Source organism: Quercus lobata, chromosome 2, assembly GCF_001633185.2.
Source record: "Quercus lobata isolate SW786 chromosome 2, ValleyOak3.0 Primary Assembly, whole genome shotgun sequence".
In the NCBI taxonomy this organism is placed as follows: Eukaryota; Viridiplantae; Streptophyta; class Magnoliopsida; order Fagales; family Fagaceae; genus Quercus; species Quercus lobata.
The window spans coordinates 52,545,586-52,560,870 of NC_044905.1; the positions used below are offsets into that span (position 1 = coordinate 52,545,586).

The 15,285-nt window shown below is 35.3% G+C and overlaps 1 protein-coding gene across 1 annotated transcript; it reads right to left on the bottom strand.

The window, feature by feature from the left end:
- Window positions 1–9,602: 9,602 nt before the first annotated feature.
- Window positions 9,603–15,132, bottom strand: LOC115978010. Its single transcript, XM_031100044.1, has 5 exons — window positions 14,812–15,132; window positions 14,642–14,686; window positions 14,091–14,381; window positions 13,824–14,005; window positions 9,603–10,094 (listed from the first exon to the last, which is right to left on the bottom strand). Exons 1-5 carry the CDS (start codon window positions 15,020–15,022, stop codon window positions 9,912–9,914), a joined length of 912 nt encoding a protein of 303 aa, XP_030955904.1. The 5' UTR covers window positions 15,023–15,132; the 3' UTR covers window positions 9,603–9,911.
- Between the last annotated feature and the right edge of the window lie 153 nt (window positions 15,133–15,285).

Here is a 15,285-nt window from a genome sequence, read left to right on the forward strand (position 1 = left end):
AAACAATAACAAAATTAGGTTAAATGACAACAAATAAACAAAGTATTCAACAAAAAGGCAATTCAAAAGTTTTTAAAAAATCATAATCATTTAGATTCGTAACTCGTTCAACGTATCTCATAAAAATAATCTCTAATTTCATTTTTCCAAAAAAAATTGTACTAAAAAGATACTTTGGCCTTGAGTTGTCCTCGGCCGGCGCCAACAACTCAATCTTCTCGGCTTTGCATAAGTAGTGGTTGGTACCATAAATAAAACATTAATAGAGTAAAAAAATAATCAAGTCATCCCAAGAGATTGGCTTAATGGTTTCTAGGGTATTATGAAATTCATGAGGTTCTGGGTTTATCAATTTGGTATCATCCTTAGGGGATTCTCTCTTGTAGTACTAGTTTATCCAAGATGAGGGAATGGAGATTGTACACAGTCGAAGGAATGGTCAAACACTTTATTTTATTTTTTTTGAGAAGAGGAATAGTCAGACACTTTAGACTCTCAAAAAGTTCCAAACACCCTTGTTCTAAAATAATAATAAAAATTGAATATATTACTCCAATCTTTTTGGAGGTTTACGGGGAAGTACACTCTTTCAATTCCAACTTCAATTGAAATGATTTACTCTGAAGTCCAAACGTTGACTTTAATAACGTTAACAATTGTTTGAATTTTATTTATTTTTTTTTTTTGGGGGACAAACCTACCTTAGTTAAACTTAAAATTCCTATTCTACCCTTAACTTATATTAATTAAATTCTAAATTTTTTTCCTCCTTCTTAATGCCATTATAAAAATGGGTAAATATTGAATACTTTGAGAATACAATAAATGCATATTCCTTCTTTTTGTATAATTGTAAATCTTACTAATTAAATTTATAATGGAACCTAAGATTATTTATTGTACTCTTAAGAGTATTTTATAATTTTCTTATAAAGTATTTGTTTGACAACTTTTTATCATTTCCTTCTCTGTCTTTCTAAGACAGTCAATTTCTTTCTCTTTTATTTTCCCATCATTTGTTTTTCTTTGACTTTTAAATTTTATTAGAACATTTTTAAGAAAATAAAAGAGCATAAGATATTATTTGTTTGTCAAGAAGATGAGATCCCAACATTCATTTAAGGTTCCCAACAGCCATTTGAGGTTAGCTTTTCTTGTTCTTCAAAAACTGGGGTTTATTTGGTAATGGCAATCAAATTGTCTTACACTATGTTCTGTTGGGGTGAAAAGAGGAGGGAAGTATATAAGAAGAAAAATAAGATTTTTCCATTGTTTGGTCGAGAAGATAAAATGGGGTGGATAATTTTTCACCCGGGCTCACAAATTTCAACTCTTGGAGAGAAAAGTGGGATGAAAATGTGAAAAAAAAAATGATATTTATTATTCTGTCCTTTGAAACCTATTTTGACCAATTTTTTTTTTTAAACGTAAATTGGGCAATCTAGTAAATCTAAAAAAGCTATATTTTTCATCTACACTTTCATGTGTTAAAATGTGGACATTTTCGTATTTTTTGTTTTGAGAAATGGATATTCTCATATTAATTGTGGATATTAATATAAAATAATAAATGTTTTTTTTTTTGAGAATAATATAAAATAATAAATGTAAATGAGTGTAAAAAGATATTTTTCCTTAAGGATAGTATTTATCATACTATGTTTCACATAGTGTCCGTTTGGCATAATTAATTTTGCCAACTTATTTTACTATTTAGCTTATTTTTAGTACTATTCATGAGTTTTACTGTACTTTTTGGTACTATTCAAGAGTCCTACTATACTATTTCAGCTAATTTTTACTTTTATCTACAGTACTTTCAGTAAAAAGTTTTCAATTTCAGCAAAATAAGCGAATCCCAAACAGGCCAATTGTATACATATTTCAATTTTTGAACTAAAACTATTTCAGTTTATAAAATAAAATTGTGTATATGGTGGGCGCATTAAGGCATGGGAATTAACAATTACCCTTCCCTTACTTAATATCTTAGTCCAAATCACTTCAATACACACACATCTATATATATATAATACTCCTTCCGTCCCACTTTTTTTGTCCTCTATTCCATTTTGAGATGTCCCAAAATATTGTCCTATTTCTAAAAATAAAAGTCATTAATTTACTAATATTTCTGTGAGGGCCGATTAGTCAATAAATTATTAAAGTCAAGTTGATTGGGCTTGTGGCCCATCCGAGGACGTAAAGCTGTCTGAGGAGGCTCATATCAGGTTGTAAGGGTAACCAAATGAAAGGAAGAGTAGATATCACGTAAGGTGAGTTCAGTATTCGTCCGAGGACAAAATCCTTCTCGGCAATATGAGTCCAAGGACGACCAGAATGCCACCTTATTACAAACGTACTTCGGAGCTACGTTACCACTAAAAGTGGGATATGTGACCAAAAGTAAGAAAGAAAAGGCAAACAAATATCTATAACAACAGCTGCCTCCACATTAATTGCCTCTCAACCAACTCTCTGGCCGCATTAATGTGGAGGTGATGCCTAAACAGTGATAAAGCAGCCTTACAGCTGCTAGTTGGAGGTTCCAGAAGGTGTTAGATGGGACAGAAAGAGATTCCCTGAACCCCACTTACACGTGTGTGGTGAAGATGATATCAAGAGGATAGTATATAACATAAAAGAAAGCATTGAAGAAAGAGATCGGAAGATCGAAAAGCAAAGAGTACTCAGAGGAAAGCCTTAAGAACACAAGAACTAAACTTGTTTCAAAGAAAAATTAATTGTTATATCAGTGCTAATCCATCTATAAACGTGTAGTCTAATCATTTTTCTTTTAGAGTTAACCTAGTTCTTGGACACTCACGCTCTACAAATTTTATTGCTTGGGCCTTTAACATACGAACCCAATACCAGTTTGGGATCGTTACAAATTGAGTCCTTACAGTTCCTATTATACCCCTATTAATTTACTAATTCAATTTTATGATAAATTTTTTTAAGGGTAGTTTTGGAAACTTATACATTTTTAAAAGATAGACAAGACAATAAATGATATTCCTTTAAAAAGTTTAACTTTTCAAACAAGACAAAAAAAGTGGGACGGAGGGAGTAATAGGTAAAGATGAGAGAAAATCCAATTAGATTTCAAATTGGAATTCAATTAGAGTCTAATTTTGCGCCACGTGTCACATCTACTTTAAGTTTTTAAATTTTTGTGCCAAGTGAGTTAATTCAATGTAAAAATTGGATTTCAATTAGAGTTTAATTTTGCGACATGTGTCTTATCTAATCTAAGATTTTTAATTTTTGTACTAAATGAATTAATTTAGTGTAGAAAACAAGAAGTCCAATATAAGTAAACCATTAAAACATAATTTTTTAATGATTTTATATTTATGAGCCTTTTTTTTTTTTTTGTATAACTAAAAACAATTCAAGTTTATAAGTCATCTATATATATATGTATATCTATATATCTAATAATAGGTAAAGCTGAGAGAAAATTCAATTAGAGTCTAATTTTGCGCCACGTATCCCATCTAATCAAAATTTTAATTTTTTTTTTGTACTAAGTTAGTTAGTTTATATAAAAATTAGATTTCAATTAGAGTTTAATTTTACGGCACGTGTCCCATCTAAATAAAGTTTTTTAATTTTTGTGAAAAATGAGTTAATTTAGAGTAGAAGATGAGGAGTCCAATATAAATAAATCATAAAAAACATAATCATATATCTAACACTATATATAAAATTTGAGGAAGATAGAGTTTGAATGATTTTATATTTATGAACATTTTTTTTTATAACTAAAAACAATTCAAATTTATAAGTCATCTATATATATATATATATATTTATAGGTAAAGTTTAGAAAAAATCCAATTAGATTCTATAATTGAAGTCCAATTTTGCATCATGTGTTCTAAGTTATTTATTGTGGGGCCCAAATAATTTATGGGCTAGGCCCATTTACCCGTGGGGAGTCCAAAGGCCCAAGCCGAGGAGGGTTATGGCCCAACCTCAATAATATAAAGCACAAGATAGCCTTAGGATACAGCCGAGGACAGTTCAGTCCTCGGCAGACCCAAAGTCCCACCGGAAAGAGGGGCAAAAACGGTATAGGACTAAGCTTGAAAGAAAATCTAAAATATCCAGGGAAAGCTGCCCTTACTGCCATTCAATATTCTGTACCTGACAGAGCCGTATTCTTCGGCTTTTACAACCACCCCCAACGACTTTGGGTATGGACTGATGGGACAAGTATCAGTCTTGGAAAGGTTGACCCTACACGTGGACGACGGGCAGTGAACGCAGGCTAGTATAAAAGAGAAAGTAAGAATCTAGAAAGGGGGTTGGGAAAAATGGCCAAAAACCAGAGCCTCCCAGCCCGCCTCCAGGAGAAAGACTCCTAAGGTGAAGACGACTTAACCATGTATGCATATCACGTAAACCCACCGTTTGACAACCAAGGCCTAGCCTTTCAAACCTATGCTCTACAAATGATATTGTTTGGGCCTTTTTACGTGCGAACCCAACACCATTACGGTCCGCCACGAATCGTGTCCTTACAATTGGCGCCGCCTGTGGGGAAGGCTTGTGTGTTGGCATAGGCGGTATAGGACTAAGCTTGAAAGAAAATCTAAAATATCCAGGGAAAGCTGCCCTTACTGCCATTCAATACTCTGTACCTGACAGAGCCGTATTCTTCGGCTTTTACAACCACCCCCAACGACTTTGGGTATGGACTGATGGGACAAGTATCAGTCTTGGAAAGGTTGACCCTACACGTGGACGAAGGGCAGTGAACGCAGGCTAGTATAAAAGAGAAAGTAAGAATCTAGAAAGGGGGCTGGGAAAAATGGCCAAAAACCAGAGCCTCCCAGCCCGCCTCCAGGAGAAAAACTCCTAAGGCGAAGACGACTTAACCATGTATGCATATCACGTAAACCCACCGTTTGGCAACCAAGGCCTAGCCTTTCAAACCCACGCTCTACAAATGATATTGTTTGGGCCTTTTTACGTGCGAACCCAACACCGTTACGGTCCGCCACGAATCGTGTCCTTACAATTGGCGCCGCCTGTGGGGAAGGCTTGTGTGTTGGCATAGGCGGTAGGTCGAGAGAGTTCCCTTGTCATTTCGAACAACTGGTTGTAGAGTTTTAGTGTAAAGTTCCGCTAGGGGCTATGCTTCTTGACTAGGGGCTACGCTCGGTAGCGTTAATCGCACGGATAATTCTAGGGGCTTGGCCGAGGAGTTAACTCCCTTAAAGCCAAGGTCCCACGCAAAAAGAAAACTGAGTTTTGGATAGAACCAAGGCATTGCATGGTCCTCGGACTCAAGCCTATGGGGAAACCAACTACTTGGATGAGAAAATTGAGTTTTGGACAGAACCAAGGCATTGCATGGTCCTCGGACTCAAGCCTATGGGGAAACCAACTACTTGGATGAGAAAACTAAGTTTTGGACAGAATCAAGGCATTGCATGGTCCTCGGACTCAAGCCTCTGGGGAAACCAACTACTTGAATGAGAAAACTGAGTTTCGTAAGGTCGGCTACTTAATAAAAATTCTAAGTTATTTAGTCCTCGGCTCAAATACTATAAAAGGTTAAAACTATTAAAAGTGTTAAGAAGATGGCGAAACGCCCCACAGTTCAGCCACCTACAGAGGCTGTTCATTTTGCGGGTGGTATGTCTTCGGATGGTTGCATCCTACACCGTATCGAGCATTCAGTTGTCATCTCGGCTACTTTCGGGGTAAGTGTTGTTTTCGCAGGTTGGCGTTGTTGTGCCAAATAACTCTATTAAAGTTATGATAATATCTTTTCCTTAGCAAATATTGTGCCCCTAGGTGTCGTTAATTCAATGCTATATTATTGTGCCGAACGGTACTCGCAAATTCATAATAGCGCCTTTCTCTTTGATAAGGGATTATGGTCCCAAGTATTGTACTCTAAGGTCGGCGGTATTGTGCCAGGCCGACTCAGTAAGCTCATCATAATGTCCTTTCTTTTCCTACCTAATGGGAGTTTCAGCCCTAAGTATCACTTATTCGATGCAGCATTATTAAGCCGGATTGTTTTTATAAACACCGAGCAAGATCTTTTTATTAACTGGGACTTTGGTCCTAGACGTCGGTCACGGTTTAAAAATAAAAGAAAAATTCGCAAGATTGTATGTCTATTCATTGCGTTATCATTTCGGAAATATAGAGTGTAAGGTTGAATTTATTCAACCATCTAATTGGCTTTATTCCGTGCCAAATTTACTTGTAATTCAGCATTTAGTAACCATGTATTTAGGTGGGTTTGATGTAAGGGTAGTGAGTGAGATAGAGTGAAGATTGCTCAAGAGTGTGCAAGAAAACAGAGACTCGCGGCTGGGACTCGCGGGTGACTCGCGGCTGCAAGCCGCTAGATGCAGCACGCGTGCCAAGCATGCTGGAAGATGAACAGTCATGCTAGCTGGAGCACTACAGGACAAAACAGGACAACTGGCCATACGGTTATCTCGCAACTGGATCTCGCGACTTAGTCAAGCCGCGAGGTCAAGCAGCGAGCCACCCCTGTTTTGTAAAACCTGACGTTTCACATTCCTCTCCCACTCTAGTATAAATGCCCCTTTTACCCACGATTGAAAGAGAGCTTCCAGAGAGAATTTTGAGAGAGAAACCCTAAAGAAAAACAAGATTGATTCACCCACAATCTATACATTAGAGTCTCTTCAAATTCCTCAACTCTCTTCCTCTCCATTGTCAAATCCTTGAGAGGCATTATACCAAACCTGGTTCTCACCATCATCATCACTGTGAGACAGCTGTTTGGGTTTCTGGGAAGCAGTTAGGAAGGAACCAATCTTCATTGGTTAATGCTACGGTCTAGTAGTGGAATCCGGGAAACTAGAAAAGAAAAAGGTTCGGCGCAACCTCGTTGGAGCAAGAAGCTTGGAGGGCTTAGGTGCACTGGGTAGATTAGGCTTGGAGGGTCTATTGCTGTCCATGTATCCCAACTGTATTTTCTAGTGGATTGTTTACCGCTTGGAGGGCGGCGGAGAGGTTTTACGCCGAGGGCTTCAGTTTCCTCTTCGATAACACATCGCGTGTTGTCTTTGTGTTTGCATCTTCCTTCCTCTTTATCTTTGACTTTTTATTATCTGCTGTGGATTATTTTTTGTTTTGGCTTAGATAGTTTTTAACCAATTTCATATTATAGCATATGTTAAGTTTCCGCACACTAGTTGTTTGACATATTACTTGAATTGGTTAAATTGTAATTTGGGGGTCTAAACGTTCAAAGGTGTTTATACACGTTTTTGAACTTTCATAGAGATAGAACATGTGAAGTAAAGTGATAACAATTTTTATTAATATAAAGATGTATTACAACGTACAAAGAGGGGCTTAAACAAGCCTATACAAAAGGTGGATTGCCAAAACAATATAAGAAAAAAAAAAAGCAATACAGATAAGTAAATAGTCAGATGTCTTTTTAAACTCGTCTTCGAAATCCTTCTAAACTCTGCCTCAGTAGTGCCCATATTGAGAGAAGGACCTTCTTCAGAAGAAGATGGAGGAGATGAATGAAGAAGATGGAGGAGATGAATGAAAAGATGGAGAAGATGAATGGAAAGAAGGAGGAGAAGAAGAGGGAAGAGATGAAAAGAAAGAAAAAGGAGCAAAAGAGGGAGAAGGAAAAGCACCAGGATGGATCTGGTGGTGGAAAGAAGAAGAAAGAGAGGCAAAAGGAGGCACCAGTGAACGAAGAGAGGAAGAAGCAGGGGCACTTAGTCCCTGCCTCAGTCCTGACTCCTAACACACTGGTGCCATGTTAGATATGCTCATGAGAGAGCGGTTGGTACTGATAATGGGTGTCCTCGGCTCAGTCACGCCGAAAGTTTGACGTGACGAGTCCCTGCTTCGGATTTTGGCTGAAAGAAAAATGAGACAAATCTTGAGTCTCCGCCATCCTTGCCCTGACCGAGCCATTTCGAGCTTTATTAGAACATGGTGTTTTTGGGAGGGGTATGGTTCCTTCATTGTTTATTACTATGGTGAACGTATCACAATTTAAGGTATAACCAGAGGGTAAAAGTAAACTCTGAGAGGAGTCTAAAGATTTCAGATTTTGGGGGGATTAAAGGGATTCATGTATGGGAGAAACAACTCTCGCCTTTCCTTTTTGTATAAGGGGCGAAGCGGAAGGTACTTAATATGTTCAGATCTCCAAGGAAATCTACAAACAAGAATATGCCCGTTCCGCTTCCCCACACCATCAATAACCATTAAATCTGAAATGTCTCGTAAAAGGAAACTATTAAAGACACGCTTTGGACAGCCAAACGGTATGAGCGCGTCATGAATAAATTAAGAGGAATATCTCGTAGACCGATACCTTTCCTGGGCAGGTGGAGAACCACCAACATCAGTGAAAGGCTGAATTAAATGAACCATAATGAAGGCTCGGTATTACCAAAACCCCCATTTCCAACCAAGAGGTCGGACAGCGGGGTTTTGAGGGGCTATTGTGGGGCCCAAATAATTTATGGGTCAGGCCCATTTACCCGTGGGGAGTCCAAAGGCCCAAACCGAGGAGGGCTATGGCCCAACCTCAATAATATAAAGCACAAGATAGCCTTGGGATACAGTCGAGGACAGTTCAATCCTCGGCAGACCCAAAGTCCCACCGGAAAGAGGGGCAAAAACGGTATAGGACTAAACTTGAAAGAAAATCTAAAATATCCAGGGAAAGCTGCCCTTACTGCCATTCAATACTCTGTACCTGACAGAGCCGTATTCTTCGGCTTTTACAACCACCCCCAACGACTTTGGGTATGGACTGATGGGACAAGTATCAGTCTTGGAAAGGTTGACCCTACACGTGGACGAATGGCAGTGAACGCAGGCTAGTACAAAAGAGAAAGTAAGAATCTAGAAAGGGGGCTGGGAAAAATGGCCAAAAACCAGAGCCTCCCAGCCCGCCTCCAGGAGAAAGACTCCTAAGGCGAAGACAACTTAACCATGTATGCATATCACGTAAACCCACCGTTTGACGACCAAGGCCTAGCCTTTCAAATCCACGCTCTACAAATGATATTGTTAGGGCCTTTTTACGTGCGAACCCAACACCGTTACGGTCCGCCACGAATCGTGTCCTTACATTTATTTTTAGAAAGAGTTTTATTTCTTAATTTTGAAATCAAATGTGGGACCAAATAATAAATATCCATTTAAGTGAGTTATTGTGTACAAAAACTAAAAAGTCTAGACTTAATGAACATAAAAATATCTTTTATAAAATGAACAATTTACATTTTCTACCTAATAATATTCTTACAAGACTTTTTAAAGAGTTAAAAAATATATATAAGAATGACTATCAATAATATTTAAATTATATATGTATGAATTATACTATGCATCTTAATTTGTATCTTTTAAGTATATTCGTGTATATGCACGGGTTACATGTTAGTATATATAATATATATTAGTCCAAATTTTGTAGCTATTGCTTACCACCCCTACCTTTGACACGTGTATTTGGTTTTGCAGAAATTATTGGGTAAATGACCAGAAAATTTTTCCAAGAAAAATATTTCTTAGGTAAAATGCAGAGAGAGAGAGAGAGAGAGAGAGAGAGAGAGAGAGAGAGGGGTTGGGAACGATTCCATTCTTAAGGCAGAGAAAGAAGCATGCACGTGAAGCTCAGTTTGTCAGCCTATCTCACCCCTAGTAAAACAAAGCATAACATCACTAAGAACCACTACACAGCAACAAAACCAAGAAGAAAACAACCACCATAGACCCCATCACTTCATGATTGCTCTCATTTTTTTCTTTTGAGACAACCTCATTATACCGCTACAATCCCTGATAATAATAATAAAAGAGTCAGGAAAGAGAATCTTCCTGGCCACCAATATTCTTTACCATTTTTTATCTGTTTTCTTTTAACACCCTTTGAAACGTCTTAGAAAGATGTTGTTGTTCTTTCTTGCTTTGTGTTTCTCTCTCTGCCTTTTCTTTCTCATCCATGATAAGCACCCAGCTTGCCTGCTGCATAATTGCTCGTCTTTCTTCCTTCTCTCTTCCTTTTCTCTTTTTGTTTCTTTTGTATCTCTTGTTTCTTTCACCTGCACTAGTCCATGCGGTACACTCACATCAATGTCATATTTCATAGTATTGTTTGTCAACTAATGATCTCATATACTTGGCTAAATTAGGAAATGTTCAACTAACATCAACATGAGTCATGACCTCCACAAAATTCAGGAAAGTCCATTTACTCAGAAATTAAGGAAATTAGGTAAAATATACTATCTATTTGGCTTAAAATTAATACTAATATTGCTAATTAGCTAAACTCAAACTAGTATTTTGAGTCAGAGGATCCCTAAGTCTAATGACCTACAATTCTATTTGGCTTAAATTAGTACTAGAAGCAGAATTAGCAATTTTTTTATACAAGAATTAGCAAATTTAATGACCCAAGATTCCAAGAAAGATACTGCTCCCTTTTTCTTTTGACTTCTACAGTTTACTCCATGTCATTTTGTTTAAAGAAGTAAAAATGTCCAGCATGGAGTGAGAAACTTGAGGACTTTTAATTTAATTTTTAATTTTATGGCGTCTTCAATGTTTTTGGATATAATATCTATTGTAAAGTTACAATTTAATGTTACATGAGCTATTAATGAATGTGACACATTAATTATCAAGCATGCTTATCTAAAATGACCAAAAAAAATTAAAATTAAAATTAAAAACAATAAACATGAATCATTTGATTATCACAGTCTAACATAATAAAATAAAACAAAATAATACCAGAAAATTGTGGAATTATTGCTCAATGTGACAGAGTTGTCAAAGGATGTGATAAAGTCATTGACATGTGTAACCTTGTTACTAGTAGAGGTACCGCACCTTAAAAACAAGTGAATAATGTACAATTTCCCTACTTTTTTGTGTTTTTTTTTTTTATCACTAACGTTCATACGAATCTTATCAGTTGAATTATACATGTTATATCTAAAACAATACATAATGCAAATTGAACCTACCCAATTAAAGAAAGTTTACCCTTTTTATTATAAGGAATTAAGAAACAATCTTTTACTTATGAAAAACGATTTCAAATTTTTTGACATTTTGATAAATAAAAGAATAACAATATAAATGAATCTAAGTGATCTTTTTCTTTTTTGGTAATGAATCTAGTGATAGTAAATAAATAAATAACCCGATGACTTTAAATTCTTCTCTTAAGGGTTTTTTCTTCTGTACACATCAATTCTAAATTTCAATAAGAAGAAATAAGTTTTCTTCAGATCTCAAAAAAAGAAAAAAGAGAGAAATTATATTGTAAGATATTTTGTATGGCATGCATTGTGTGTCTGCACTCTTCTAATTTATATAAGGATAATATTTGTTATACATTCATTTTTTGAAATAAAATCGTGAGTTGAAAACATGATTTCAATTCAAAAATACAAAGAGATCCAAACCTTCACTTGCACAAGCAGATCCAATCTCTCCCTTTTGCATCACCCATTGGCCAAGTTTGTAAAGACTAACCATGTTGATGTCATATATACATAGTACATTGATGATTGAACACCTTATATATTCGTATTGGCACATCGATTTTTATTTGGGTTTCAGCTATTATAATCAATTGTAGGCAAACTTCTATGTTCACCACAAACAAAATCCATCATTTTCCTTTTGTACACACTGGATTCCGTTAACCATTTATGTATTTATTTTATTAATTATTTGCACCCTTTGCATATACGAGAAGTATAAGATGCTGTCACTTTTTCAGTTTTTCTCTATGGCCACTGTATAAACAACCATGAGTACCACACAAGGCTGCATTTTACCTGAGGACTCAATAGTCAATAGATGACAGATTCTCCTTAGTTGGGGGTACAAATCTAGTTTCATAGGTCTAATCGTTTGTCTCTCTCTATTGTGAATGCAAGGTCCAAGGACACCCCAAATGGTATTTCCCAGTACAATTATTTTTAGTGACCAGCCCTGAAACATATGACTAGTTTTCCAAATATACGAAAGAAACTAATCGGAATAATGTAACCCGAAATTTTTGGGGAAGAAGAATCCTTCTCCATTTGCCAACAGAATGGATGGAAAATTGGAAGGCAAGATACATTTTTTGTCCTTATATTTTGGCAATGTTTTCAATTTCGTTCTCAAGTTTTAAAAACATCATTTTAATCCTTATATTTTTGAGTTTGCTGTTGTTTTGGTCCTTGCTTGCATCTCACTTACAAAGAACACTTATATGATTAATGGATTGCATTGCTAGCTTAAAATTGCGTTTATGTAAGTGAGATTATGGTATGGACCAAAATGATTGCAAATTTAAAAATATACAGATCCAAATGAAGTTTTTAAAATTTAAGGACCAAATTTAAAACATTGTCAAAATTTAGAGACCAAAAATGTATTTTATTTTTCCAAATTGAAAATGAGTAATGCTATGGACTCCAAAAAAAAATTTATAATATTTTTAAAAACTATTGGTATGAAAAATTCTTACTGGTTATAATCTGGACCCATTATTAACATTATTATTTTATATTTCAATAACTACTTACCATATCAACATTTTATAAAAAAAATATTATAAAATAGTTTGTAAATTTAGCATTTTCTATTAAAAAATAAAAAATCAAAAACAAAGAAGACTTTTTCAGCGAGTTTTTACCATTGACTTTTTATACTAATCTGTATAATTTTTGAATAATTCTAAAAACATAATCATTCGCATACTTAATTTTATTATTTATTAATTAGCGCTATCATAAGTAGTGGATACTTTATACCCACGGCCAATTATATAGACCCACCATTACTGTTTACTTACCATCGAAAAAATCAACTAGTGGTGATCCGGGTTTTTGTGAATATGAGCACAATTATTGGGAGGAAAAAGCAGAGGCGTGTTGCTGAAAGTTAGCAGGAAAGAAACATGTACTGGGGGGACATCAGGACATGTGCACATCAAATCTAGAGAGAGACCCTATATTCCCAATTAATTGAATTCTCGTCCTCCACCTTGGTAGGGTATAAGCAGTGAGTATAATTACAGAAAAATGTTAGTGTCATAAAAAGTTTCAAAACTTTTGGTCGCACCTCAAAAAATTTCACAATCATCAAATCATGATATTGTTGTTCCATCTTGAAAAATGCAACATTAATTTGGAAATTACTTAATTTACCTTTTTTGATGGTGGGAGACAAGGAAAAGGACGCTTGCAATTGCAACATGCTATAATTAATGGGTTATATTACTAAGTGTCTTTAAGGTAATGGTTAATAAATTATATTAAGAAAAATTTTAATACCATTTTTATAAAAAATATAAAAAATTGTTAGAAAAATTAATTTTTTTAATCATTTTTTCATAAAATGTTTATAAAAATAGTCCCTAAATCAATGCTCTTAAGGTATTTGTTAACATTTCTCATAATTAAATTAGGCATAACAAAGTCTTAAACCTCATTAGGTTGGATATTTTGGGATGAATAAACATATCTTAAAGAGAGATATACTATCATGTACCCTTGGTGCAATGGTCATTCCACGAGTATAAGTGTTTGTGAGGTGTGGGAGGTAAAGATTGGGGTTCAAGTTTTCAGGAGGATACTTACACACAGTAAAAAAAAAAAAAAAAAAAAAAAAAAAAGAGTGAAATTTTGGATACCTTATACTACTCGTCGATAAATTTTAGGCTTAAACCAAACTAGCTAGCTAGACTACCACTTGTAATTATAGTATATAATTAGATTAGTAGCTCATTAGTATCAAAATGAAAATCTAGAAGAAGTACATACCGGTTCCTCAGTTATAATTTTTGCATTTGAAATAGGTGAATCTCCGGCTTCTAGTCCACATCGCTTTATGGATCTCTCAATGATGGAAGGAGTGGAAGTAGGACTAGGACTGCTTGAACTAAGATCAGGAGGTGTGCTTTGAGTGCCAACATCTCTAGTCCTCATGCCCTCAGTTCTCTTTTCTGAATAGACAATATTTAGAGTAAAGATTATGACCTACTAATCAATTAAACATGTAAAAATACAAGGCAAAAGTAGTGTTTGAACCTGGAATTGGCAATTGGAGAACTGAGGCTTCTTGTGTAGAAGTTGAATACGGCTTTGTTTGGGTTTGTCTTGAATGGGATGAGTAAACTAGAGGCGCAGACATTGTAATTCTGTTTGTTGAGTTACGAAATGATCTTCCACTTAGTGTTTTAGCAGATAAACATTCCATGGGAACTTCCCCTGAAAGTGGATTGCATATATATTTTTCTGCTTCATTCCACTTGGAATTCAAAGCAAACCTGTCTGGCGATAAGCATTCCCAGCTAGGATAACCGGACCTTGCCTGCAATGCTGCATATATAAAGCCACTACTACCATTACCATGTGTATCAAAAACTAAAAGATAAAGAAGAACACTCAAAAGTACTGTAGCTCAATTAACATTATATTTCTAAGGGAGACATTCAAAATATCAAAACTATTCCTGTGAGTCCTTTTATGGTGAACAAAAATATGGACCCTATAGCAAATAATATGGGTGTTTTGTATAGAAGAACAAAAGAAGTATATAATACTTTATGATCATCTTGCATGATTAGTTCAAAATGTACCTTTAAGAGCATTGGTAAATGAATATGTTGAGGGGTCGATTTCATCTGCAAAAAAAAGGATAATAAGGAACAATTTTTAGAGAAACAGCTAATAAAAACCCAGTTGTGCAATAATAATAAAAATAAAATAAAAGAAAAAGAAAAAAGAGAGTGGTATAAGTATATTTAACCTCTCAAGGAGTAGCCAGGTGAAGAAGCAGTGCTTGAAATGGTTACATTTGATCTGAAAGACCTCGCATCTTCTCTAAAACTTCTGATATTTGATGCTGAAAACCTTCTGGAATTGGTGTTTTCACGACTAATACGTGCCTTGATGGCCCATTCTTTCAAACTGAACTCTGATTCATCTCTTCGTCCGGACTGTTCCATGGTGGAAGCCATGAAGGTGCTATAACTGGACTCCCAAGGGCTTTTACGGTTTCAAACACTTTTTAACTTCTCAAATGTGGTTCGCTTTTATAAAGTGTTTTACTTTTTCAGTATCTTTTTTTGGCCACGTCTCCAAAATATGCCTCAAAGTCTCAAACTAATGCTAAGTTTATTGTTTTGGTAACCCATGGTTTGTTTGCCTGATGACTTAACTGCTTCTACTGTTGTTTGTTTTTTTTTTTTTTTTTAAATAAATTTTTGTTGATATTTGTTAC

Excerpts from the sequence above, each read along its gene's own strand:
- LOC115978010 (XM_031100044.1), bottom strand. The coding sequence starts at position 15,022 with ATGGCTTCCACCATGGAACAGTCCGGACGAAGAGATGAATCAGAGTTC. Across the intron at positions 14,382-14,641 it reads ATTTACCAATGCTCTTAAAG|CATTGCAGGCAAGGTCCGGT; the intron begins GTACATTTTGAA and ends TTATATATGCAG. Across the intron at positions 14,006-14,090 it reads TCTCCAATTGCCAATTCCAG|AAAAGAGAACTGAGGGCATG; the intron begins GTTCAAACACTA and ends TTGTCTATTCAG.